A 25,505-nucleotide genomic window follows, 5' to 3' on the forward strand; every position below is an offset into this window, starting at 1 on the left:
AATTATCCAGGTAGGAGGTGATGGGAATCTGTATTAGGACGGCAGCTGTATAAAAGAATGAAAAGACAGATATAGGAGTTATAACTGATTAGACTAGACATCTGATTGGATTGAGAGACTGAGGGAGAGTCAGAGATGACTTCAGAGTTCTGATCTTGGATGAAAGGGAAGAAGATTATGCCATTGACCAAAAAAAATAGAGAAAGAAAAAGAGAAAAAGGAAGTTTGGAAAATTCATGGACTTAGGGAGGTGGAAGGTAATGAGTTCAATTTATATAGAATGTTTCCATGACATCTTCTCTAGGGATGGGGATGCCCCCAATCTGTTAATGTCCTTCATGAAATAATATTTGTAAAGTGATCAGCAAAGTGGTTTGGTGCACAGCTGGTGCTTAGAAAACTTTTATTCCCATAATCCCCCTTATCCTTGAAATGAAACAGGAAACACCATATTCCAGATGTGATTAGAAAGGAAAAGTACAGGGGAACTGTTGCCTTCCTTATTCTGGACAATATGTTTTTTAAAATTCAGCTTGAGTCTAAGGTCAAATTTGCTCCTTAGATTGCCAGTCCCTTAACTGGTATATATCGACCCTAACTCCATTCTCTACTCAAGTCAAGGAACACCTCTTACATGAGACTTTTCCTGATTCCTCCAAATGTTTGTGCACTCTAGCCCCAGTGAATTTGCCCATGACTTGTATTTATCTTTCTGTGTGTGTTCTTTATTCCCTAGTAGAAGGTAAATTCCTTGAAAACAGGGAATATTGTCTTCATGGACCCCATGCCTAGCATAATCCTTATCACATATTTTATATTTAATAAAAGTTTGTCAAATTGAATTGTTTGTAGTTTAAAGCAGCTAGGTGGCACAATGGATAGAATGCTGGGCTTGGAATCAGGAAGATGTGAATTCAAATCCAGTCTCAGACAATTGCTAACTTTGGGCCAGCTCTGCCTCAGTTTTATCTTCTTCAAAATGAATATAATTACAGCAGCCACTCTCAGGGGTTGTGAAACTCAAATGAAATAATATTCATAAAACACTCTGCAAACCTTAAAAAACTATACAAATATTTGCTATTAGTCAATTAGGATGCTCAGGGTTTTTCACAAGAATGGATGCTTCTCCCTATGATTATAAAAATTGTAAATGTATTTTTATTATGTAGCAACAATCATATTACACATATATACATACATATATGCACATATAAATGTATACTACTGATTTCCTTAAAGATTAAGTGGTAATAATAATTTGTCCATTTTGATGTATTTTCATTAATATTATGGAATGTGCAAAGATCCTGACCTAAAAAATAGAAATAATTTCATACCATGGGCCCAAAGTTATAGTATTGCTCTGGGACTGCAAATAATACCAGATATCTTCTATTTAACTAAATATACATTTGGCAGGTGATGGATTGTGAGAATTAGAAACAATAGAATCTATACTGAAATATATAACTAACAGCTTTCTACTGTTTTTTAAAATTTGAATAAAACAGTATCCAACATAGGTGCTAAATACCATTTGAGATCACATGTGCTTTCAAATTACGTTATGGGTCCTGATAGTCTGTGTTCTTATTGCTAGTATTCATATTGCTATTTGTTTGGGTCATCATTGTCTTGTTCTTCTGAGTGTCAGTCCTTCCATCCAACTCTTCTATTACAAATTTAGTAATATCTTTCTGGCCCTTTTTCTTTCTTTCTTTCTTCATTCTTTTCTTTCTTTGTTTTCTTTCTTCCTTCTTTTCTTTCTTTGCCTCTTTCTTACTTTCTATTTCTTCCTCTCTCTCTCTCTCTCTCTCTCTCTCATTGATATGGAGTGATCATGTTTGTTCACTCCATGAACTAATGCCTTAAGAGATGATCCAGATCTGAAGTTGTTTGTCTCAGTTCATGTCCCAAGATCTTCATATTAGCACTGACATTCTGAAAACATCAGTATCAACTTTTCCTTTGCCACTCTGAAAGGAATCCAATATGACTACCATGTCTCTTTCTGACAGGGCTTCATAGTTCTGTTGAGTGTTGCTATCCACACCAGAAGGCCAACATCCAAAGCTAGGGTGACTGTGCTACCAACAACCATCTCAAACTTTCCCAACTGCTTCAGCATATTCAACATTTTGGCTTGGAATATTGAATCTACTAATCCTGACTGTGGCATAGTAGACACATCAGTCACTCTGACAGTATAAGTATCAACAGATTCTCCAAGGATCAAACCCATAATTTTAACTGGAACTAGCACAGCATGATTAAAATTTTCAAGAGTGCCAAGGGAGAGATATAAATGTGCTCTACTCCATCTACTATCCAGAATGACTGTAGGTGGCCCCAGGCTAAGCCCAGGCATACCTCCTCTAAGCAAAGTAAGGCTTACTAATCCATATTTCTGGTCACTAACTACAATATTTCAGTTTTCAACTTGTTGAACTTGGCAAAAATTCTTGATCCTTGTAGCAGTTTTCAAATGAAGCTTTTCTTAAGTTTTTCTTTTTCTCTCCTTTCCTTCTACAAGGTGGGTAGCTGAGTGACTTTTCCGCATGTCACTGCTAAGGTGAGAGTGGTAGCAGGTATGGTAGTTCTGACTAACCCCCCAGCCCTAGTAAACACATAATGGAATAGCATGATTCCATTCAAAAGGGTCCCCAACCTATACTTCCACAGTCGATTATTTAGAGTTAGACCAAAGTTTAAGTTTTCCATTTATCCATACTATCTTTTATTTTATTAAATTTGTTCTATCATTCTAGCCAAATGATAGCTTCATACTTAATTCACACTTAATTCCATTTTTAAAGCAGGTTATTCCTCTCAGCTTTGTTTCATTTGCAATTTTGTTTTATATTTTTGTTCTATATTTTTCATGCCATTGACAAAAATCTTGAAAGACAGAGGCCCATCGTAGTCCTCCAGGAGAGACTTCACACTAGATTTATCCCAGTTCCATGGTTTTCTGGATCCAATCATGAAACCAAATTTGGACTCACAAATTGTGCCGACCCTTCTCCATTTGATCCACAATAATACTGTGAGTGATTTTGTTGGAAAAAGGAATATCCCAAAATGATGAAAACCCAACTTTGCTATATTTAACTAAAACAATGATTCATACTTACAAAATGCATTATTGCTTACAACGCCCTTTTGTCACAATAACTCTACACATATAATCATTACTTTATAGATGAAGAAATGGAGTCTCAGAGCAATGAAAGGGATTTGCTAAAGGTCATATGGCTAGCCTGTGATAGGACCAGAACACTAACCAGATTTTTCAAAACTGAATTCAGTGAGGGATATGAGGGATGGAGAGTCATCTTCAGAGACTTCTTCCCATTTATCCTGTCTCATCTCTCACTACTACCCCAATATGGACCAGTAAGGCTAATCTCTCCACTATCCCACATCAATGTTGCATACTTTCTACTTCAGAACCTTGCTGTGCCCTGGAATGCCCAATTACATCCTCCCTAAATCTTACCCATCTGGCAATGCCAACTTTACCCACAAACCCTTCTAAGTCTATTCCAATTCATCTTGATTTTTCTTTCCTCAGACAGCTTAGATAATTCACTATCTGGGTCACACACTCAGGCACTCACCTTGGGTGGTTCTATATGTGTATACACAATGTATCGAACACATTGTGAATATTGTATGCATGTGTAGTTCCATATACACATATGTATATTAATATGCCTGCATATACACATGTGCATATCTTGTCCAACCAGGAAAACTGTAAGCTTTCTGATGGCAGAATTTACATTTTAGAATTCTTTTAATTTTTCTTCAAATACAAAAAATATTGAATAAATAATATTGTACCAGAAATGAAGCACTATAGTGAAAAGCAAAGGTTTGGGGTTCAAATTCCATCTCTGATATTTTTTACTTTATTCATGACACCATTTCTTTGAAGTTAAATAAGGATGCTGGATTATTGAGGGTTCTTAACTTGGTTTTTTTTAGGTTTGTTTGTTTGTTTGTTTATTTTTGCAAGGCAATGGGGTTAAGTGGCTTGCCCAAGGCCACACAGCTAGGTAATTATTTAGTGTCTGAGGTCGGATTTGAACTCAGGTACTCCTGACTCCAGGGCCAGTGCTCTACCCATTGCGCCACCTAGCCGCCCGAGGGTTCTTAACTTGGAATCAAAAACTAATTTTAAAAAATATTTTGATAAGTATATCTCAATATAATCGGTTTCTGTTATAGTCCAATGTATTTTATTTTGTACATTTAAAACATGATTCTAATCAGGGTCCCTAATTTTCATGAGGCTGCAGTAAGGGTCTGTGATATGCAAAAGATGAAATCTATCAAGTCTCTTTGAGCTCTGAAAATAGGATCATATTATCTGTCCTAAATCTATGTAACCAGCCCTCATCTCTCTCTGTCTCTGTCTCTCCATCTTTCTGTGTCCCTGTCTCTCTATCCCTTCTTTCTTCCCTCTTGACCTTCTAACTGCCTACTTGATGGTCTCAACTTGAAATTCCATAGGCAATTCAAACTCAGTCTTTCTTCTAAGCTCATCCTTTCTCCTAAATTCCTGTCTCTATTGTACCACCATCCTTCCAGTCCCTGAGGTTCATAACCCAGGAGACACTCTTAGCTCTTCACTCACTTTCACTTCCCACATCCAATCTTTTCCTATATCTCATTAATTCATTCCTCTCCTCTCTACTCATAATACAAACAGCCTATTCCAGGCCTGTCTCGCTCCACATCTGGACTCCTACAATAATCCTCTCTGCCTTTGTCTCTGTCTCTGTCTCTTTCTCTTTCCTCCTCTCACGGTTTCTCTTTTGCCTATTTTTCTGCCTCTCTCTGCTTCTCTCTGTGTCTCTGCCTCTGTCTCTCCCTTTTGCAATTCACCCTCCCCACAGATGCTCAACTGCTTCTTCTAAAGTGCAGGTCTGAGCTTGTCCCTCCTCAGTACAAGAAGCTTTGGTGGCTCCCTATTGCCTTGAGGCTCAAATACAAACTCTAATGCTGTGCATTTAGAGATCTTCATGATTGGATGTCAGCCCATCATTCTATAAAGATCATATTCTTTAGCCCTACCAGGCCCCTGTGCTGTACTCCAGGCCCTACCTCTCATTGCCCTCTGCCTGCTCCCCAGGCCAAAAATGCTCTCCTTCACCACCATCTTTGGAAATCTGGAGGGTCCATCACAGCATAGTTTAAGGACTCCCTCATTCAGGACGCTTTTCTCATAGTTAGTAATACACTTCCCACCCCAGTCTCTATATATTTTTGTAAATGTTTTATTTATTTGCTCATCTGTGAACTTGTGTTCTATCCCAGTAGAATATAAGTTCCATATTTGTCTGCATCTCTCTGTCTGTCTTTCTGTCTCTGTCTCTCTCTGGGTGTTACTGCCTCTGTATTTTTCTCTCTGTCTCTGTCTCTCTGTCTACCTCTCTTTCTTTCTCTCTTTCTCTGCCTTTGCTTATCTTTTTTCTCTCTCTACTTCCCTTCCTCTCTTTCTTTGTCTCTGTCTTTCTTTCTCTCTGTTTCTCATTGCATCTTTCTGTCTATTTCTATCTTCTCTCTCTGTTTGTGTCTCTCTTTTTCTCTTGCTTCTCTGACTGAGTCTCTCTTCAATTCCCTCTTTCCCTCCTTCTTCCCTCTTTGCATGTATGCAGGTATACCCCAGTAGCCTTTGAAAAGAAACAAGTAGAAAGATCACTTCATTATGTGACCCTGCATACGTCTCTACCACTTGGAGCCTCAGTGCCTCAATTTCCTTTTCTGTAAAGTCACAGAAGGTGGTAGGTTTTCAGGTCTCTCCCAGCTCCATTCAGAAGTCCTCACCCTCTCCGGGACATACCAGGCTCCCACTAGGCCACATCTCCACTCCCCCAGCCTGAGCCAAATCTCCTTACAGGACTTTTCAGAAGGCAGCCCTCCTCCTTCCCCTCCTCCTTGCCAGGCGCTCTGACTTCAGGGTGGCATTGTGCTTTTCTAAAGCCGGTATTACCGAGGCATGAAGCTTCCCCTTCTTCCTAACTCACCAGACGCTGCCAGAGTTCCTGCTAAAGGTGAACCTCTGTCATTCAAGGCCAAAGAAAGGACTGAATTAGACACTCAATTCTTTTGATTTAATGTTACAATTTACCGCTATCCTTTCCCCCCCACCAAACCACGATGCTGTGAAAAGCCCTCCCCACAGCCACACAAAGACCCCCTCAGCCAGCAGCTTAGAGATGGCCTGGAATGCTGGGCCTGCCCTGGGCAGGGGGGGGAATCTTTCTATTCCCCACTCTGCAGCCTCACACAGAGGAGGTTGGGGAGCAGAGAGACTCTGCATGCATCTCATGAACGTTCTACTTTCCTCCTTTGAATACAGAGATCAATCTTGGACCAAAGGCTAAAGTCTCACCATGAAGGCCCATTCTTTCCTCTTACTTCAAGCTATAACAAAAGACACTTGAGGAGCGAGAAGCATTGCTGCTTAGTTCCTTTTCCTGGGCCCTTTTCTCCTCCTTTTCACACATCTCTCCCTTTCTCTTTGCGGCTGCCCCTTTCTGCCTCATTGAATCTATTAGGCGCTTTATGGGCGGCTATTGAAGAATAAATTTTCCGTGGGGGACTTCTGACAGAGTCTCCACTGGCTGCAAGCTGGGGCCCGCCCCAAAGGAAGGGAGGGAGAAGGGAGCCATTGAGCAAGAGGCCAAAGGTAGGGCCTGGCTTTTTCTGAACTTGATGTTTCAGCAGAGAACACAAGGAAGAGTTTGATAAACAGTCTTCTTCCCCACACTGAGCAAAGATGAATGAAGCAACTAACAGAAGGAGCAGGCCTGGGGCAGCGGGTCTTGCCCTTCCCCATTTTCATCTTCTCCCCCAATTTTTTACTCAGGGACTCTGAAACTGGGTTTGTAGATAAATTTGGGGGGGCACTATCGATAAACTTAGAAAAAAATCTTTGTTTTCATTAATTTTTCATTCCTTTCAATTTAAAAACATTATTCTGAGTTGGGCTTCATAGCCTTCACTGATCTGTCAGAGCAGTTCAAAATATAAAGAAGTTTAGCCAGAAAAAGACCATATCACTGCTCTAACTCTCATTTACCACTTGGAGTCTCAGGGTCTCAGTTTCCTTTTCTGCTCAGGTGGGAGACTGAAAAAGCTGAGAGCTGAAATTCATTTCCAGCTTGAAGGAATCTAGGCTGGAAAGTCCCATAAATTAAGTTCATGGTCCTTCAGATTACTGGAATCACCGGCTAATTAAACAAGGAAAGGAAATCTATTCAGGGTTGTTTGTGTCTGTCGAGTTGGGTTTCTGATGTCCCAGAGGTCAGAAAAGCATGAATCCAGAGCACTGGAGGGGGGGGGGAGACATAACAGTCAGAATTTATTCTGTAGCTTCCCTTAAAGAGATGAGGGGGTGGGGGGTAGTACAATTATCCATATAGAATCCTTCCTGCCTAGAAACCAGGAAATGGGAAAGGGGGGGAAAGGTGGGAGAAATCTGTAAATCATTCAGAATGAATGAAGAGAGTAGGGCAGGAGGACAAGAAGGGAAGGAACCACAAAAGGAAGAGAGAAAAGAAAAGGAACCAGCTAAAGAAGGGGGTGTGAAGGAGCACAATTCAAGATTGGGACTCTCTGAACAGGCTTCCTTCAGTTTCCCTGGCAATGTGGACACTAATTTCTAATGGATGCCCATCTGGACATCATTTAGATCATTTCCCCTGATAGAATGGAACAAAGAACCATAATGCTCTATCAGATTATCACTTAAGACTTCCCAGACAAATGACTTTGCTGCCCACCAGAGCTGCTGAAATGCCTTCATTACTCTTAGTTGCCAAGCCAACCTTAATTTTTACATGGTGGGACCTTGGAGATTCTATAGAAATGATGCCTCACCCTCAAATCACTCATCTGCTCTCTGTCACGGTCCCACCATCTTAGATAAATGTCTTTGAGTTAAGGCATGTCATTTCCTGGAAGTTACCTATTAAATCAAAATAATACCTTAGCGTGAATTTGATAAATTGCAACTCAGATTTAGGGCTAGGAGGGAACTTAAAAGTCAAGCCCCTCATGTACCAGATGAGCAACTGAGGACTAGTGATGGTAAATAGGCAGTAGGAGGCGGGGTGAGTGTCCCAGATCACACAGGTAGTAAAAGACAGATCTGGAATATGAATCTTTGACTCAATCCATCATTCCTTTTACAGTATTATTCTTCCAAATACTTGGGTCTTAGTTTTGATCTGTGTGACCTAGAACAATCCACCCCATCTCTCATTGTTTAACAAATTTGGTCCCCAGTTACTCTTGTTATAAAATAAGTGGTTTCAACTATAAATCGTTATTAAAATTATTTCGAGCTCTAAATTTGTGATGTGGCTAAGCTAATAATAAGGTATATTTGCATTTTAACATTTTAAAAATGTGAAGAAATAGATCTCTAATGGTAGAATTTCAGATAACTTGATTGTTATCTTTCCTAAGTCTTTGTGTCAGAGTCCTCAATCTGGAAAAGGAGAAGGCTGAACTATGAGGATATATTTATCTTCCCCAAAAGAATGCAAAACTCTCGAGTACAAGATTAGATTTCTTTTGGCTTTGTAAGCCCGGAGTCTAAAACAGTATCTGGCATACATTAAATGATTGCTTGTCTGATTGACCAGATGACTCCTAATGTCTTTTGAAGTCCTAAGATCTTAGAGAGCTCAGTACTTCTCAGGACCCTCCAGAAAGGACCAGAGATTTTGACAGCAGAATAGATGTCCACTTAAAATTTCTATCACTGTCCAGTAGATCTGGCATATCAGGTAAAGGGATAATACTCAAGAAATTAAATTTGCAGTCCTTTCTTGGCTTTAAAATTGGCAAGCGTCCAACAGAATAGCCCTACAGTCAGCATCAAGGAATTATGGATGAGCATAGAGCAGAGTAATCTCTTTTCTCAAATGTTGACTACTTAAGATCCAAGCAGAGGTCAATTAAGATAGAAGGGTTTCCATTTCACAAAACACTTCAACCTGCCCACTGTCTCTCTCCCAACAGGACCAGAGCAGGATGCACCCCACCCAGTCATTGGGTGCTTATGAGAAAGCACCATGTGGGGAGTAAGCAAAACTGATCTCATCCTGTCATTCACATATATTAGCTGTGGGACCTTGGACAAGTCCTTTCCTTGCCCTTAGCTTCAGTTTTTCCTCATTTGTGATTTAAAGGTATTGGTCTAGGTCAGTTAGTAGTGAGCACTTACAAGTTTATTATGAATCAAGTATGATAGGGGCAGCTAGGTGGCATAGTGGATAAAGCACCGACCCTGGAGTCAGGAGTACCTGGGTTCAAATCCAGTCTCAGACACTTAATAATTACCTAGCTGTGTGGCCTTGGGCAAGCCACTTAACCCTGATTGCCTTGCAAAAACCTAAAAAAAGAAAAAAGAAAATAAAAATGAATCAAGTATGATGACATCCTTGGGATACAAATAAAGGTGAAACTAGTCCATACTTTCAAAGAGCTCACATTCTAATAGAGAGGAGAGGGAAATAATTAGGTTAATTCAATAGATGTGACATAAATAAAAGTATATCATACTTATCTATCAAATATATCATGCACATCTATCAAATATATCTATAGATAGATGTAGCTATAGAGTTTAAGTAGAAAAATCTCTGAAAGAAAAAATATTAATTATGAATTGAGAAGCCTGAAAAAGGTCTCCTCTAGAGGGTAGGGTTACAGTTGATTCTTGAAGGAAACTTGAAAAGTTGAGGTAGAATTTAGGGGTCAGAAATGTTCCATGTATCAAGTACAGACATTACAAGAACACGGAACCTGGAGATGAGAAATTGTGCGTGAGGATTGGCAAGTAGGTTTGGTAGAGTTTGAGGAAGAAACAAAGACTAAGGAAAGTCAGAGAAAGAGGCCAGGTTGTGAAAAACTTTAGATGCCAAACAGAGGGGTTTCCACTGAATTCAAGAAGTACTAAAGTTTACTGGAGTTTCCTGAGTAGGTAGCATGGCAGACTTGCACGTTAGAAAAATCTCTTTGGCAGTTGAGTGGGAGAAATCTTGGGGTGCAGCAAGACTTGATTTTGGAAATACAATAGAAGTCTACTGAATTAGTCCAAATGAGATGTGATGAGAGCTTGCTGTAAGGAATCTTTAAGTTCTTTTCCTATTGGAGCGCTCTACAAACCTATACAGTTCTAAAGATAGAAAGCTTTGTAGGGACACTTTGCTTAGAGGAAGAAGGCCCACCTCCTTTGGACTGTGGCCTTCTGAAGGTTCTTAGGATGCTCTGTGCTTGAAAGGCGGCCCAGGCCTTTCAAGGGAACCATTCTTCCATCTTCTCTAAGACACTGGGCAAGGCCCTGCCTCCCGTAGCCTCATGTTACACACCAGTAAACCCCATATTTCTTGGTAATTAAGCTGCCTGAAGGTGTCTAGGCTTTGGTCAAAGAGTCATTCACACACACTCAGTCCAAAGCGACTATATCCCCATCTGTTTTTGAACTGAACAGAATCTTTTTTTTTTTTAGGTTTTTGCAAGGCAAACAGGGTTAAGTGGCTTGCCCAAGGCCACACAGCTAGGTAATTATTAAGTGTATGAGACCGGATTTGAACCCAGGTACTCCTGACTCCTGGGCCGGTGCTTTATCCACTGCGCCACCTAGCCGCCCCTTGGACAGAATCTTGAAGAAAAATCTGAACCCAGCTCTGGACTCCATCACTTTAGAAGACTTGAAGAGGAACCAAGGGGATGACGAGAAGTGAAGAAAGTTTTTAGAGACCATTTTTACAGGGAAAGAGGAAGGGAAGTAAGATTCATTGAATGCATCATCTCATGGGTGAGTGACAGGCTTGAGCTGTGGAGGGGAAGGCTAAGGACCCACCTTTAAATGAGTGAAGGTATATTACATAGAGTTGGAATGCTGTTAGATCTTCCATTTCTTGATATATCAATTGAATAACTGGTTTTCAGGTATACACATTTCTATCTCCTTCCCCCCAGAGAATCAATCCATCCATCAGCAGGTCTTTATTAAGCACCTACTATGTGCCAGGACTGTGTTGGGTCCCAGACTACAAAGACAAAAGAAAAACAGTCCCTGTCCTCAGGAAGTTTACATTCTAAAGGTACATCAGACTATAATAGTAGCTAACATTTAGCTAACATTAAAAGATTAGCAAAAGCACTTTACATCTCATTTCATCCTCAAAACAACATGAAGTAATTGCTATTATTTTTCCCATTTTACTGAAGAAGAATCTGAGGCTGGGAAACATAAAATGACCAGGGTCACGCAGATCAGAAAGGGCTGAGGTCAGGTGTGAACTTGTGTCTTTCTTTCTCCTATTCCTAGAATCTAATCTATCTACTATGTGCCCAGCTAGTTGCCACATAATAAGAAAATCAAAGTGGTTAATGGAAGGAACTACTTGACTGAGGGCAGAGTATACTTTTCCTTTCTTCCTTTTCTTTGGGTTGAGTTTGTGAAATAACTCAGGATTCCTGCTACCATGACCATGAACCACCTCCACCACCATGACTGCCAACCACCACCACCACCACCACTTGCTTCTGCAAAGAAAAATCTAGTCCTCTGTTCCATGTAATAGATCTTCAAATACTTGAAGATAAGTGACCCATTGTCCATCCCATCCAGCCCCCTTAAGTCTTTTTTACATGTTGCTTTCCCTCAGTAGACTGTAAGCTTCACGAAGGCAGGGATTATATCAGCTGAGCTTACCGTGTTACTGTTTCTTCAGCAGTGTGCCATACTACTGTGTAACCTGATGTTCTGCCACTTCAAATAGCTTCTCATTTCTTACTACATTGAGGCTGAAGTACTTCATCTAACTTCAAAGGCTAATCATAATCTTGTTCCCTCCCACTTATCCAACCATCCTTCCCTCAACTCCAGCAGTTTGGTTGTGCAACTCCCTTTCCCTTTGTACCTCAGAACCTATAATCAGATTACTTGCCCTGAACAGTATGACCTCCTTAACTAACCTTTAAGGTCCAGAGTCACAGAAACTCAGAGTCAGAGAAGGACATCAGAAGGTATAGTACACAGTCAACATCAGAAGGTACAGTCAACAATCCTGTCTGGCAAGTGGTCATCTAGTGTCCATCTCCTCCATGAAATTTCAGCCTGCAAAAACTTCACTCTGAGAATGGGCTATAAGAGAAAGGCAAACTGAAGTAGGAATCCAAGGGATTCCCCAGATACCTAGGTCTGCTATCTACTTGTTGTGTGAGCTTGAGCAAATCTGAATTTCCATTTTAACTCCCGCAAAATAAAAGAATATAAACAAGGCAATCTCTAAGGGTCTTTTGAGTTTCATATCCAACAATGCTTTAATTCAACATTTCAAGTGGGACAAAAATTGTAAAGCATGTAATACAATTCCTAGAACACATTAGGAATTTTATAAATATTTATTCTCTTCCCTTCCCTTCACCGACTTGGTGTGTTCTTGATATATTCTCTGTTTTGTGAATCTTTGTCTTCTTTCCCAATCTGAACTCTGAGTTCCTCAATGGCAGAGACAGCATCTTATACCCCTAAGTATTTCCCCATGGCACTTGGTACAATACTATACATATAAAGGTCAGTACCTTAGGACAGAACACTCATTATTCTGTGCCTACTGTGTGACAGTAACTGGATCCAAGGGGAAAAACAGAAAAGATCCCCTTCAAGAACGTTATACTTTGTCTCCTCAGCACATAGTAGGTGATCAGTATTTTTTGATTGATTGGGTTTTTTTTTATATTTTGCAATGTTAACTCCTGAACATCTCTGTCATCTCCCCCTATTCTTCCTTTGTGTGCCTTTGCTGATAGGGAGAAAGTGTAGGTTTCTAGATCACATACTCATGGGGTATTATAGGTGTTTATATTCTTTATAACTGGATTCCTTTCAAACTATCTAACCTTCTTATGTCTTACTTCCTACCATGAATTGTAAATTCAACCAAACTGACCTCCTTAGTATGCCTCAAGCAGGATAATCCATCTCCTTTTTCTCTACCTTTGAACTATCTTTCACACTTGAAATATTCCCCCTAGTTTCCTTCAAGAGTCAGATCAAATTCTATCTTTTCCAGGAGTATTTCCCTAATATTATAGTTAATATTTTAAGGCAGCATTTTAAAATGTGCTAAGCATTTTGCAAATATTGCCTTCTGATTTGATGATGATGATGATGATGATGATGATGACTACCATTTTACAAATAAGAAAACTGAGATAGAGGGAAATTACATGACTCGTCCAAGGTCAAATAGCTAATAAATGTCAGAATAACTTTTTTAAATTTAGGTCTTCTTGACTGTAGATCCAGTGCCAAAGTCACCATAGCAATAGCAGTCACAATGCCTGCTAATGCATGTGTTCCCTTCTCAGAATATTTCCCATCTAGTTAGTTTCTTATATACAATTTTTGTATGCCATTTCCCTTATTACACCTGTGCTCTTTGAGATCAGGGATCACCTTTTGCCTTCTTTGGAGTTCTTGTGTCTAGGGTGTGAGCTACCTGAGAGCAGGGATTGTTTGCTTTTTTAAACTTGCTTTGGGTCCTTAGTCCAGTGGCCAGCACATATTAAATAAGTGCTTAGTGAATGTTTATTTATTGACTGCTGGACACATGATGTTTAGGATAAGGATTGGACTTTGGGATTTCATTGACATGGTGGACTACCAGGTGAGGAGACTACTTCTGTGAATGTAAGCTCCATTTTCTTTGCATTATAGAGAAACCTCATCTCTAAGGCACTTTAGAGATGAATGAAATGACATCCCAAGAGGGGAACTCTTTGTCAAAAGGCACATAAATATTAAATATCAGAGTCAAGATTTGGAGTTAGGTCCTTCTAATTCACTACTCTTTGTCAGGTCCCTGTGATCCAGGACACCCAGTGAGGGTGAGTTCCCAAGACCCATAGGAATGAGAGAAGACTCCAGCCTGGTCCTCTACAGGGAGGTCTTTCTTGGTGTTCACAGACCTTGCTGGGGTGAGGAGGACAAATATGACTCCAACCTGACTTCTGCAAATAGCTGGGAGTACTGGCCCTTACCTTCCCTGTGGATTTGGTCCCCTTCCAAATACAGAAATAGCAAATGGTCCAGGCGGCGAGGAGGCACAGGGCCAGCTCCCAGCGGAGGTTACCGATGTGCTCAATCCCATCAGAGATGGCGAGGACTCTGCGTCTGTGAAGAGTCAGGGGACTGCAAGTTAGAAGGGAAGTCTCTGCTTATCTATAAGCCCACCTTCAGTGACCCCTTGGAAAACTTCAGAGTCCCAGATTCAGGGTCACATTTGACTCAGAAATCAGACTCTGAAGGACATGGAGATGTATAACCCAACTAAACAATTAGTAAATAAAAAAGCTCAGTCACATATCTATAAACTCACCCCACTTGTCTAACCCCTTTAGAGAAAGGTGACTTTTTGGGTCATATGACCAAAAAAAAAAAAAGACCACCAGTTTGCTCTCCGTTCTCTGTCATAACCCCCTCCAACAGAACCTTGAGTCTGAGGCCTTTGTTTTATTTGAGGAAAACACCACACTCCAAATTGTGCCAGAGAAATAGCACCAAATGGCTGCTTGTCTGAGAAACAAATCCCCTCCAGATTTGCTCCATGAGCCCCATTCAGAGTGCCAAACCCCTCCCCAAAATTATGTCAATCAGTACTGGGCTGGGGGAACCTTCTTTGAGAAAGCTAAGTCTGGGCTTAGCTGGAAAGTCTCACTCAGTGTCTGTCTCCCTGGGAGTCAGATCCTGGCTTCATTCTGTATAAATTATTTAATGATTCCAATTAATGTTGGTGTGCCAGCCCCTACCCCACCCCCAGCCCCTAGCCCAGAGACATGAGGCTAGTTTTAGCCCTAAAAATAATTGGATAATGTGTAGGGAGATTAAAAAAAATAAACAGGGACAGCTAGGTGGCGCAGTGGATAGAGCACCAGCCCTGGAGGCAGGAGTACCTGGGTTCAAATCCAGTCTCAGACACTTAATAATTACCTAGCTGTGAGGCCTTGGGCAAGCCACTTAACCCCGTTTGCCTTGCAAAAATCTAAAAAAATAAAAAATAAAAACAATAAACAAACCTCAGACCATCCCCTTTATTCCTGTCTCCAATTCTAGTCCTGATGCCCTGGTTCCTGTACTTTCTGACTATGAGATCTACACGCACTGAGAAGAAGAGCTGGACAGAAGGAGAAAAAAAAGAAATGAAAGCATTTTTTTTAAATGAAAAGAAAAGGATATAGCTACTTCAGTGTGATGTCCTTGAGCCAGACAACTTTTTTATTGAACTGTGGAGAGGCAATGAAAGGATCAAGTAGCTAAAGACAGAGGCTCTGGGTTCAAATCCTGGTTCTAAGCCAATTCACTTTTCCAGTCTTCAGTTTTCTCATGGTATCTCTGGTCCCTTTCAGCTCTGGAGCAATATAATTATAATTTCAACTTAATTATTATATGGACCTTGATACCAGAAATAATCTAAAATAAATGATAAACCCCTATTTGCTTTTGTTCATTCTTTTCCCTATTTCTGTCTCTGGAATGAGCTCCTTTCCGTGAACCCCATTCCATCATGATCCAGTTTCTTCTGGTAAAATTCTACTTATGCTTCAAAACTCAATTATGGCCACTAGGTGGAGCAGTGGATAAAGCACCAGCCCTGGAGTCAGGAGTCCCTGAGTTCAAATCCGGCCTCAGACACTTAATAATTACCTAGCTGTGTGGCCTTGGGCAAGCCACTTAACCCCATTTGCCTTGCAAAAACCTAACAACAAAAACAAAAACAAAAACTCCTCTAGGAAGCCTTCCCTGATTCTCATAATTAGAAGTGCTCTGCCTTCCCCTCAAATCATGAAGCATTACATTTGCAATTCCCCCTCCTTATCATGCCTTATTTTTTCATGATTTTTATAATAGTTTTTATTTGTCCTTCCTATCCCTTCTACTAGATAAAATGCTTCTTTAATTAAGAAGCATTTATTAGATACCATAGTATACCACATTGGAGGCAGGGTGGTGCAATGGCCAAAGAGCTTCAAGAACACCTGAAAATCAAGTCCTTCCTCTGACATAAACACTGGCTGTGTGACCCTGAGCAAGTCACTTAGCTTCTCAGAACTTTAGACAAAATCTCTAAAACTAGAACCAACAGAGAAGGTGCCCATGTACATTGCTAAGAGGACTTTCCTCACCTGGGAGTTGCCAATATCAATAAAAATTCCAAGTCTAGTCCCTCTTTTCATCCCCATGTGCTAGGTATTGTGATGGATGCTGGAGGTGAATGGCAAAAACAAAATAACTTTTGCCCTCTAGGTTAGGAGCTTACATTTTATTTGGAGAAACACTATAAGGATCATAAATTTAGAACTGGAAGAGAATTAAGAAACCATTTAACCTAGCCCCCTTGTTTTACAAATGAAGAAACTAAGGCTCAGGGAGGTTAATTGACTTTCTCAAGGTTATAGTTAGCTATTGTCAGAGGCAGGATTTCAACCCAGATCTTCCTATTGCACTGCCCACAGTTTTCCCACTCTACCATATGGCTATATTTAAGCATACAAAATATGCTAAGCATTATACACTAAGCAGTTAGAAGATAGTTTCTGTGGATGGCATTTGGGTGGAGTGTGATCAGGAAAGGGAAGTACTAGAACTGAACTTTGATGGAACAAGAAGCAGAGATGAAGGGATGGGATGCTCTGCAGATCTAGGGAATAGTCCCTTCAAAGAAGAGTTGAGCTGGACTATAGAATGTTTGCATGCCTGAGGTAAGAAATGGTGTTTTATTGAATAATTTCATCTCTCTCAGCCCTAGCAAAGTGCTCTGAAAAAAGGAGTTAGTAAAAGGCTTCTGAATTCAACCCAATAAGATAAAAAGGGCAATTATATGGAGAGCGAAAGATTCATCTTTCAGAGTTCAATTCTAGCCTCAGACACTTAGCAACTGTGTGACCTTGGGCACTCAAGTCTGTTGGCCTCAGTTTCCTCATCAGTAAAATGAGCTGGAAAAGGAAATGGCAAACTTCTCCAATATCTTTGCCAATAAACCCCCAATGGGGTCACAAAGATGTGAATCTATGAAATATCCAAACAACTGAAAAGAATAAGAACAATTTCTTCTGAATTTTCAAGAAAAAAATGGCCCTAGTTTTATAAGACCTTGAATGTGTAATGTGCCTTTCTCCTAAATGACCTTATAGCTATCATATGCTGTTTCTTTTTTGTTAGGTTTTTTTTTGCAAGGCAATGGGGTTAAGTGCTTTGCCCAAGGCCACACAGCTAGGTAATTATTAAGTGTCTGAGGTTGGATTTGAACTCAGGTACTCCTGGCTTCAGGGCCAATGCTCTATCCACTGTGCCACCTAGCCACTCCATATCATATGCTATTTCTATCTAACATTTTTCTTTCTTTCTTTCTTTTATCAATCTGTCTTATCTATGATCTATCCATCTAAACATCCATTTGCCCACCCATCTGTCTATGTATCTATATATAAATCTATGTATCTATATATGTCTATATCTATATAACTCCATTTATCCATCCATTTACCTATTTTGTCTATCTGAACCTCTCTCTCTCTCTCTCTCTCTCTCTCTCTCTCTCACACACACACACACACACACATATACACATACACACACATATCTCTCTCTCCTCCCTCCTCCCTCCCCATATTACACACTTACCACTTACACCCATTTGTTTATATTTTTGTGTTCACACATGACTTTAAACATACAAATTGTTTCTCCCTGATAGATAATTAGATTTTCAAGGCAGGGCCCCTTCCTTTTTTTTTTTTAAATTTCCACACCTAGTGTGGTGGCTGACACACAGATTAAGACACCTTAATAAATGCATGTTGACGGCTTAACTGCATCTCTTTGCCAGGCTGAAGGAATGATCTTGTTTCCCTGATCCCCCTATTCCCTGAACAGTCTTTCATTGTGAATAAAGCTCACTTCTTTTCCCACGTGTCCTTCATCAATTATCCCTTGTTGACTGGTCACCTCCCAGACCGAAAGCAACAAAAGACCTCAGAGTGAGCTCCAACCCTATAGAGAGATCCCAGCAGATAGAGATTATCTTTACAGCTGGAAATTCTAAATTCAATCTGTTAACAAAGCAAAAGCAGAGTTGGACAGAAGAGTTACGCATGATGAGGTTTCTGCTCCCCTTTTGGAAATAGAAATCTAAAAACTAGCCACATTGGGGAACCTCAGAAATAAAGGGGAGCAGTCTTTCTGGGATATAGGGCAGGATGTGAAGCTGTTTTTTTCACATCCGACTTTTGTAAGCTGTCCACTTTGGATTGGATTGTCCCTGTTTCCTTCATTCCCCTCCCTGCCCGATGAAGCAATGAAATGGAAATTAGATTCCTACAAGCTAAAAAAGACAAATTACTCTTTTATTTGATCAGACACTATTTGAAAACATCCTCAAGATATTTTCTTCTGTTAGCAACTTCCACTTCAACTTAGGAACTCGGCAACAAGAGCAAAAGAACAGCCGGAGGAGGGGGCAGTGGGTTTGTTTCGGCTGCTACAAGGGTAGTCTTTGAGAGCCCCGTGAACTCCCAGGGACTCAGGGAACATAACACTGGGAAAAAACTTCCTTAATAATCCTTCCCAATGTACCAGGCCAGAGAAGACTCCTGAATAGCAAGGAGAGTTGGCTGCCAATGGCATCCTGTAAAAGAATGCCCCACAATACCACCGCTACAACACTCCTTGGCCCAGAGATGGCAGAGACCAGATGGGGTCTATCTGGGCAAACTCCACAATGGCCCTGGATGGCTTCACAAAGCACAATTTCATAGGCAATAGGGGACCAAACATTTCTGGGGACTTTGTCATCCAGGCCAGAGGAAGAAGCTTGAGATTAACTCCTTTCCCTATAAGCTGTCAGAGGTAGACTATTTTACCTATATACACATCAGGGAAAGATTCAGGAGACCAACGTTCTATTCTTGCTGTAGTTCTTCAGTCATTTCAATTGTTTTCAATTCTTTCTGATCCCACTTGAGGTTTTCTTGGCAAAGATACTGGAGTCTTTTGTCATTTCTTTTTTCCAGTCCATTTTACAGATGATGAAACTGAGGCAAACAGGCTTAAATGACTTGCCCAAGGTCAGACAACCAGTGTCTGAGGTCAAATTTGAGCTCAGGAAGATAAGTCATCCTGACTTTACATAGGGAAACTGCCTCCATCCTAATGATGACTCTACTACTAATCAGCTATGTGATCTTAGGTAAGTTATTTCCTGTTTCTGAGCCTCAGTTATGTTCTCTAAAAAGGGAGTTAGAACAGATAAGAGATTCTTATTGCAGGGTATGTGAACTTTAAAAAAAAGTATTGCAATAATTTTTTTCAAAAATTATTTTTTGTTTTTATCAATATAATTGAAAATTATTTAAAGATAATTGGTTTCTATGTATATGCATTTCCATTATTGAGATAAATATATAAAACTCTTTGTAAGTCTTAAAATGCTATATGAGTGATACCAATTATTCATTTTTTTAAAATGTCATTCTGAGAAAGTCCATAGGCTTTATCTTTGTGTCACAAAAATCCTGGATTAGATAAGCACAAAAGTCCAGTTTTGTTCTATAATTCTGAGCTTCTATCAAAAGTATGAACCAGGAAAATGTCATACACAGTATCAGCAACATCATCTCAGCAACACAAGGATCCAGGACAAGAACAAAGGACTCATGAAGGAAAATGCTATCCACATAAATAGCTGATGGATTCAGAATATAGATTGAGCATATTTTCTTCAATTACTCTATTCTTTCCCATTGTCATTTTTCCTTTTAATCTGTTTCTTCTTCTATAGCTGAGATTAATTTGCAAATATTTATACATGATAGCATATATATATATATATATATAAACTATATCAAACTATATACCATTTTCAGAAGAGGGGAGGGATGGTGGAAGAGAGAAAAATTTGGAATGCAAAATCTTGTAAAAATGAATGCTAAAATTTTCACAATATGTAATTGTGGGAAAAAATAAAATACTCTTAGAATTAGGTTCTATTTCTCCTCCTGCCACCTCCTCATTATGTGCCCTTGAATAAATCACTCCTTTCATCTGACCTTCCTTCTGACTATAAAATGGATAGAACAATTCAGGATCCTATCTTTGCCACAAGGACACTGATGAAGTCCCAGGGCCACAAGTGAGTTCTGTGGATGAAAAGGATTCTAAATTCTGGCAGAGTGAAAATTATTAGTTATTCTTTGTATTTTCATTAAATCTGATCTGAATTTATTATAACATTAAGGATCTTGTCAGTCAACTATATTAAAGAAATCTATTTCTGGGTATAAATCTGGTGATATAGTTAGTGTCAAGGAATAATAGCTTCTGAGCTGTTAATGAAGGAACATTGTGGAATGTTCTGACATTGTGTCAGATTGTGGAATTAATATGATGACAGGACTAGGAGGACTTTTAGAATATGGAATACCAGATCTAGGAGGAATCTTAGAAGAATTAGTTTTAGAATCTAGAATGTCATAAATAGATGCAAACATAGAAAAGAGCATGTTAGAACATAGAACCTTAGTACTGAAAGGACTTTAGAATACAGAATGTTAGACCTTGAAGAGATCTTTTGGTCTAACTACCCCCACCCCCACCCCATATGTGAAGAAACAGACATAGAATGATTTGTGAAGTGTTGTAATCCAATTTGTTGCTAAGCCTGATTGAAAATTCTGATTATCTAATATCCAGTTCAGAATACTTACATACAAACCACTCTTGTTAAAGAAAATATTTACCAAAGAAAATAGGTATTATTAGGTTTTTCTTCAGTGTTCTCTGGTTTTGATTCTTTCATGAGAGACACTTTTGTTTCTAGATGAAGTTTTGTGCTGTTTGACTTAATGAAATCTATTTATTAACATTATTCTGTCTCTTCAATAACACAAAGTGATCTATCAGGCAAGGATTGTTGAATGGGAATCATGAATCCACCCCATTCATCTGAAAGTAGTTGTTTGTTAAAATATTTGTAGATTCTTGCTTTGAACTATTTTATATTCCAAGGAATTTGATCCAAAGAATGGTTCAATATGTCCCCAAGTATTTATAGCAGCATTCATTGTAAGTAGCAAAGAAGTGAAAATTGAAAGGAGTCCATCAACTGGGGAATGACTAAACAAATTATGATACATTAATGTCGTGAACTATTACTATACCATAATAAATTGTGAATTTAAATTCAGAAAAGTACTAGGAAGATGTGGGATCTAAAAGAATGTGAAGCAGGAAGAACTAAGAAAACAAAATACACAATGATATACATAGTTTGATAGACATTTGCACAATGTAATATATATGACATGAACACAATGAAAAAATGTAAAGAGAAAAGGCAAGAATAACAATTGAAATTGAATAATGTGTGTGTATATATTATGACCAAGCATGATCCCAGGGAAAATTTTAAAAAATCTACCCCTCTCCCTTCTAGTGAATTTTGTGGAATGGCTTCCCCATCTCCAACCCTTTCTCTCTTTTTAATTCTTTTCTTTTTAGTTTTTTTTTTTTTTGCAAGGCAATGGGGTTAAGTTGCTTGCCCAAGGCCACACAGCTAGGTCTGTGTCTGAGGCTGGATTTGAACTCAGGTACTACTGACTCCAGGGCCGGTGCTCTATCCACTACGCCACCTAGGTGCCCCTCTTTTTAATTCTTCATTATAAAGAAGGCATATATTGAGAAATTAGGATGATGCAAAAAGACATCATTAAAAATTTAGTCTTAATGTTTCATTTGATTTATTGATATACAATGAATTCCTTGTAGTAATATCACCATGCCTGTTGATGTGATCTACAGAAGATAAGATAAATAAGGTAAGATAAATCTTAAATTAAGCCTTTAATTATTTCACAAGATATATCTGATTGATTATTAAGCTCATTTATTCTTTCCTGAAGACTTATGCAGTCAGACCCATGGATAGCATTAAGCAAAAGAGAGTTCATTTAAAACAAATGGGGTTTTGCTCTAAGAGAATCTTAGAGAAAAGTAATCAGAAGTTCTGCAAAACAGGAAGTCAATGGACTAGTCAAATAAAGATTGCACAGAACTGAATCCCAGTCTCACTTCTGCCACTTTCCAGTCTTAGTTCTGCTATTAACTTGCTGTATGACCTTGAGAATGGTCTTTATTTGATCAGTTCCTTCTCTTGTAAAAGGGATCATAAAACCAACCTTTTCCAACCATTCAAAACAACTTGTAATAACAAAAGATGTGAATAATTGATGTTGGCAGGAACACTAATACATATTAGTGAATCTATGAATTGGCTAAACCATTCAGAAAAGCAGTTCTGAATTAGCTAAAAAAAGTGACTAAAATGTCCATGCCTTTTTACTTAAAGAAGTCATTTCAAGGCGTATACCCCAAGGGGATTAAGAAAAAAAACTTAGAAATATTTAGAATAGCATTTTTATAGCAGCAAATAACTGGAAACTCATCAATTTGGCAAAAGGTTCATTGTGACACATGAGTATAATAGTGAAATAGAGGAGTTGGCCAGCTTAATCTCTAAGTCTCATTTCAATTCTAGCTATAGGATTTTATGAAATATTTTTATACCATAAGAAACCATGAAGAGTAGACAGAAGCATAATAAGACTGATGAAAAGCCTGAAATTGAAAAAGTGAAGGAAGAATAATTGGAAAAAATAACACATATAATGAGGAACCATTATTGATGGAAAGAACAATAGAAAAGAGAAAGGGAGACTGAATATTATGGAATTATTATGCCCAAGCTTGATCCTGAAAAGGAGGTAAGAACATGTTCCTCTCCTCATTGGAAAGCTGGGGGACCATACTTTTTGACTTGTTGGTCATATCGGTTATTCTCATGGAACTGCTCCCCTCCCCACTTTTCTTTTTATTCTTCATTATAAGGGATGAATCTTTAGGTAGGGGAGGAAAAGAGAGCGACCTTACAGTTCCACTGTGAGAATCAAATGAGATAATGTATTATAAACCCTGCAAACTGTAACATGCTACCCAAGGATGGGAATGAGTGTGTGTGCTTTTCTCCTGTAGGTCTGCCAACCAAGAGACTGATGATGTGGGTGAGAGGTTCAGCTAATGATTAACTGAACTAACAGGCTTGCAATGCTAGCATTCTGTCCTGTCATTTGTTAGTAGAGTATCCAATGACTTCTTTCTTTGAAACTATAGGGTATGTGTAATAAGGTAAGAAGATTAACTTATGGGTTACACTGAACAAATACTTTAGGGTCAATTCTCATCCTCCAACTACATCCACTCTCCCTCTCTTCCTCGCCATCCCAAGTGGACTAAGTACAAAGCTGAAGGAAGATTGAAAGGCCACTGGATTCAATCTCCTAGGGCACCCATCTATCTTATTATTCCTTATACCTCCTTACATATGGCCTACAAATGGGAAGAGACAGATGGAAATAAAAAGAAATCTTTTAGCAGCAGGGACTAGCTAACAGCATGCTGAAAGCTGATGGCAACAAGCTAGGGAGACAGATGGAGAGTTGTACCCAGTACCTTACTTTCTCCTCCATCTCTTCCTCTTTCTCCTCACAAATAACCAAATATTCTCATCCTCAGAGACTTTGTTGTTGGAATTTATATCTACCTGTAAGAGAAGTCCATGGCTAGGACCATTCCCATTACCCATATAGGCTGCTATAATTCTACTGAGAACATCTGTCTTTCTTCCTCAGCTTTTTTTTAGGTTTTTGCAAGGCAAATGGGGTTAAGTGGCTTGCCCAAGGCCACACAGCTAGGTCATTATTAAGTGTCTGAGACTGGATTTAAACCCAGGTACTCCTGACTCCAAGGCTGGTGCTTTATCCACTATGCCACCTAGTTGCCCCTTTCCTCAGCTTTCAATGAGGAAAAATGACAAGGAGTTTTAACTCTGACCTCTCAATCATAGAGACAATCCCTATACCCAGATGCCCGTCTCAAAGGTCCTAGAATCTTCTTTGAACCTTATATCCCTACACCCTATATTCGGCACATTCATTTAATAGGACTGCTACTTTATAGTCCTTCTTCCTTACTCTTTTTTCTTGAGTCATCCTCCCATTATGTGGTGCTGGTAGAGGTTTCAATCCCCCCATGAAGAGAAGGGGAAGGGAAGAGAGGATTGAGGAGATTTCTCAACTCACCCTGATCCTAGAACTTTCCAATTGTCCTATATTTTCTGAGAGTCTCCTGGAATTATCCATAGACTTCCAGCTTCCAGACCTCATTATCTTTCTTTTGGGGAGGCCTTGGATAGCTATGCATAATTACTTTGCCACCTTGTGGCCATCCATGGAAATTGCCTTGTCCACTATCCCAGAGTTCTAAAAAATATATAGACATAGGATTATAGAACTGGGAACTGAAAGGGAATTATGTAGTCATCTAGTTCATCAGCTTAATAACTTTTCAAAGGCCAAATGGTCATAAATGGCAGCCAAGATTTGAATGCAATACCCTCTGATTCTGCATCCAGGAATCTTTCTGATGTGTTGTTCTCCTGACACCCCAATCCTTAGGGAAATGGAAGCCTCATCCACAATAGCCACAAAGTTACTCAAAATGACAGTATATGAGGTTGTCAAACTTTCATTCTCTAATGAGTTATCAGAATTTTCTCTTTCTTTTTTCCCTCTCTTTTTTTCCTATTTTCTTCATTTTCCTTCCTTTTTTCCTTATTTCAATCCCTGGCTGCTGGAGGCAGTATGCCCAAGATTTGACAGAATGTTATGAACCCATGGGGTGACCTTCTCCTGTCTTGTAGCTCTGAACTTAGACTTGATTGTCTCACTTAGAATGTTAGCTTATTGAAAACCAGAATTCAACATCATTCCCATAAAATTCAGATTCAAAGTTTTGTGTTTAGCTTTGATCTTCTTCCTCATTATCCCTCTTATCTTTCCAGAAGACCTGCGTTCAAATTTTATCTCAGATGCTTACAAGCTATGAGACTTTAAGCACCTGTTTGCCTCAGTTTCCCCAACTATAAAATGTATATGATAATAGTACCCATCTTCAAGAGTTGTTTTTAAGATCAAGGGAGAAAGTTTGTAAATTATTTAGTAGAATGCCTGAATAAAGCAGGGGTGTGTGTACAAACACAAACGCATCCATATAAACACACAAGTTGTGGTTTTCAATATATATTATTTTAATGATGGGAAGGTAGGGTCATGCTGATATAAACATCAACAGTTTAGAGAGAATGAGTTAGGTCCAGTGCAACATCAGTAAAAAGATTGTTTTGTATCTAGAATAGAATGGATTTGTTATGATATAGTAGGAGCTCAATTTGGGTAGATTGTGAACAGACTCTAAATAGCCCTGACTGCCAAACCATAGAGTTTGCCCTTAATCTAATCCTCTGCAGAGAACTATTGGAGGTTAATGAGGATGAAAGTGATGGGATAAAAATTCC

At 39.2% G+C, this 25,505-nt stretch overlaps 1 protein-coding gene and 1 pseudogene across 1 annotated transcript in view; both read right to left on the reverse strand.

The window, feature by feature from the left end:
- SLC6A11 (solute carrier family 6 member 11) overlaps positions 1–25,505 on the reverse strand; it is a 170,669-nt gene that overhangs the window by 98,014 nt on the left and 47,150 nt on the right. Inside the window, exon 5 of the mRNA XM_074198567.1 lies at positions 14,083–14,215. Coding sequence (XP_074054668.1) covers positions 14,083–14,215 — 133 coding nt within the window. The remainder of the gene's footprint in view (positions 1–14,082; positions 14,216–25,505) is intronic.
- LOC141495088 (26S proteasome non-ATPase regulatory subunit 14 pseudogene) lies at positions 1,410–10,336 on the reverse strand (annotated as a pseudogene).

This window comes from Macrotis lagotis, chromosome 8 (assembly GCF_037893015.1).
Source record: "Macrotis lagotis isolate mMagLag1 chromosome 8, bilby.v1.9.chrom.fasta, whole genome shotgun sequence".
NCBI lineage: Eukaryota > Metazoa > Chordata > Mammalia > Peramelemorphia > Peramelidae > Macrotis > Macrotis lagotis.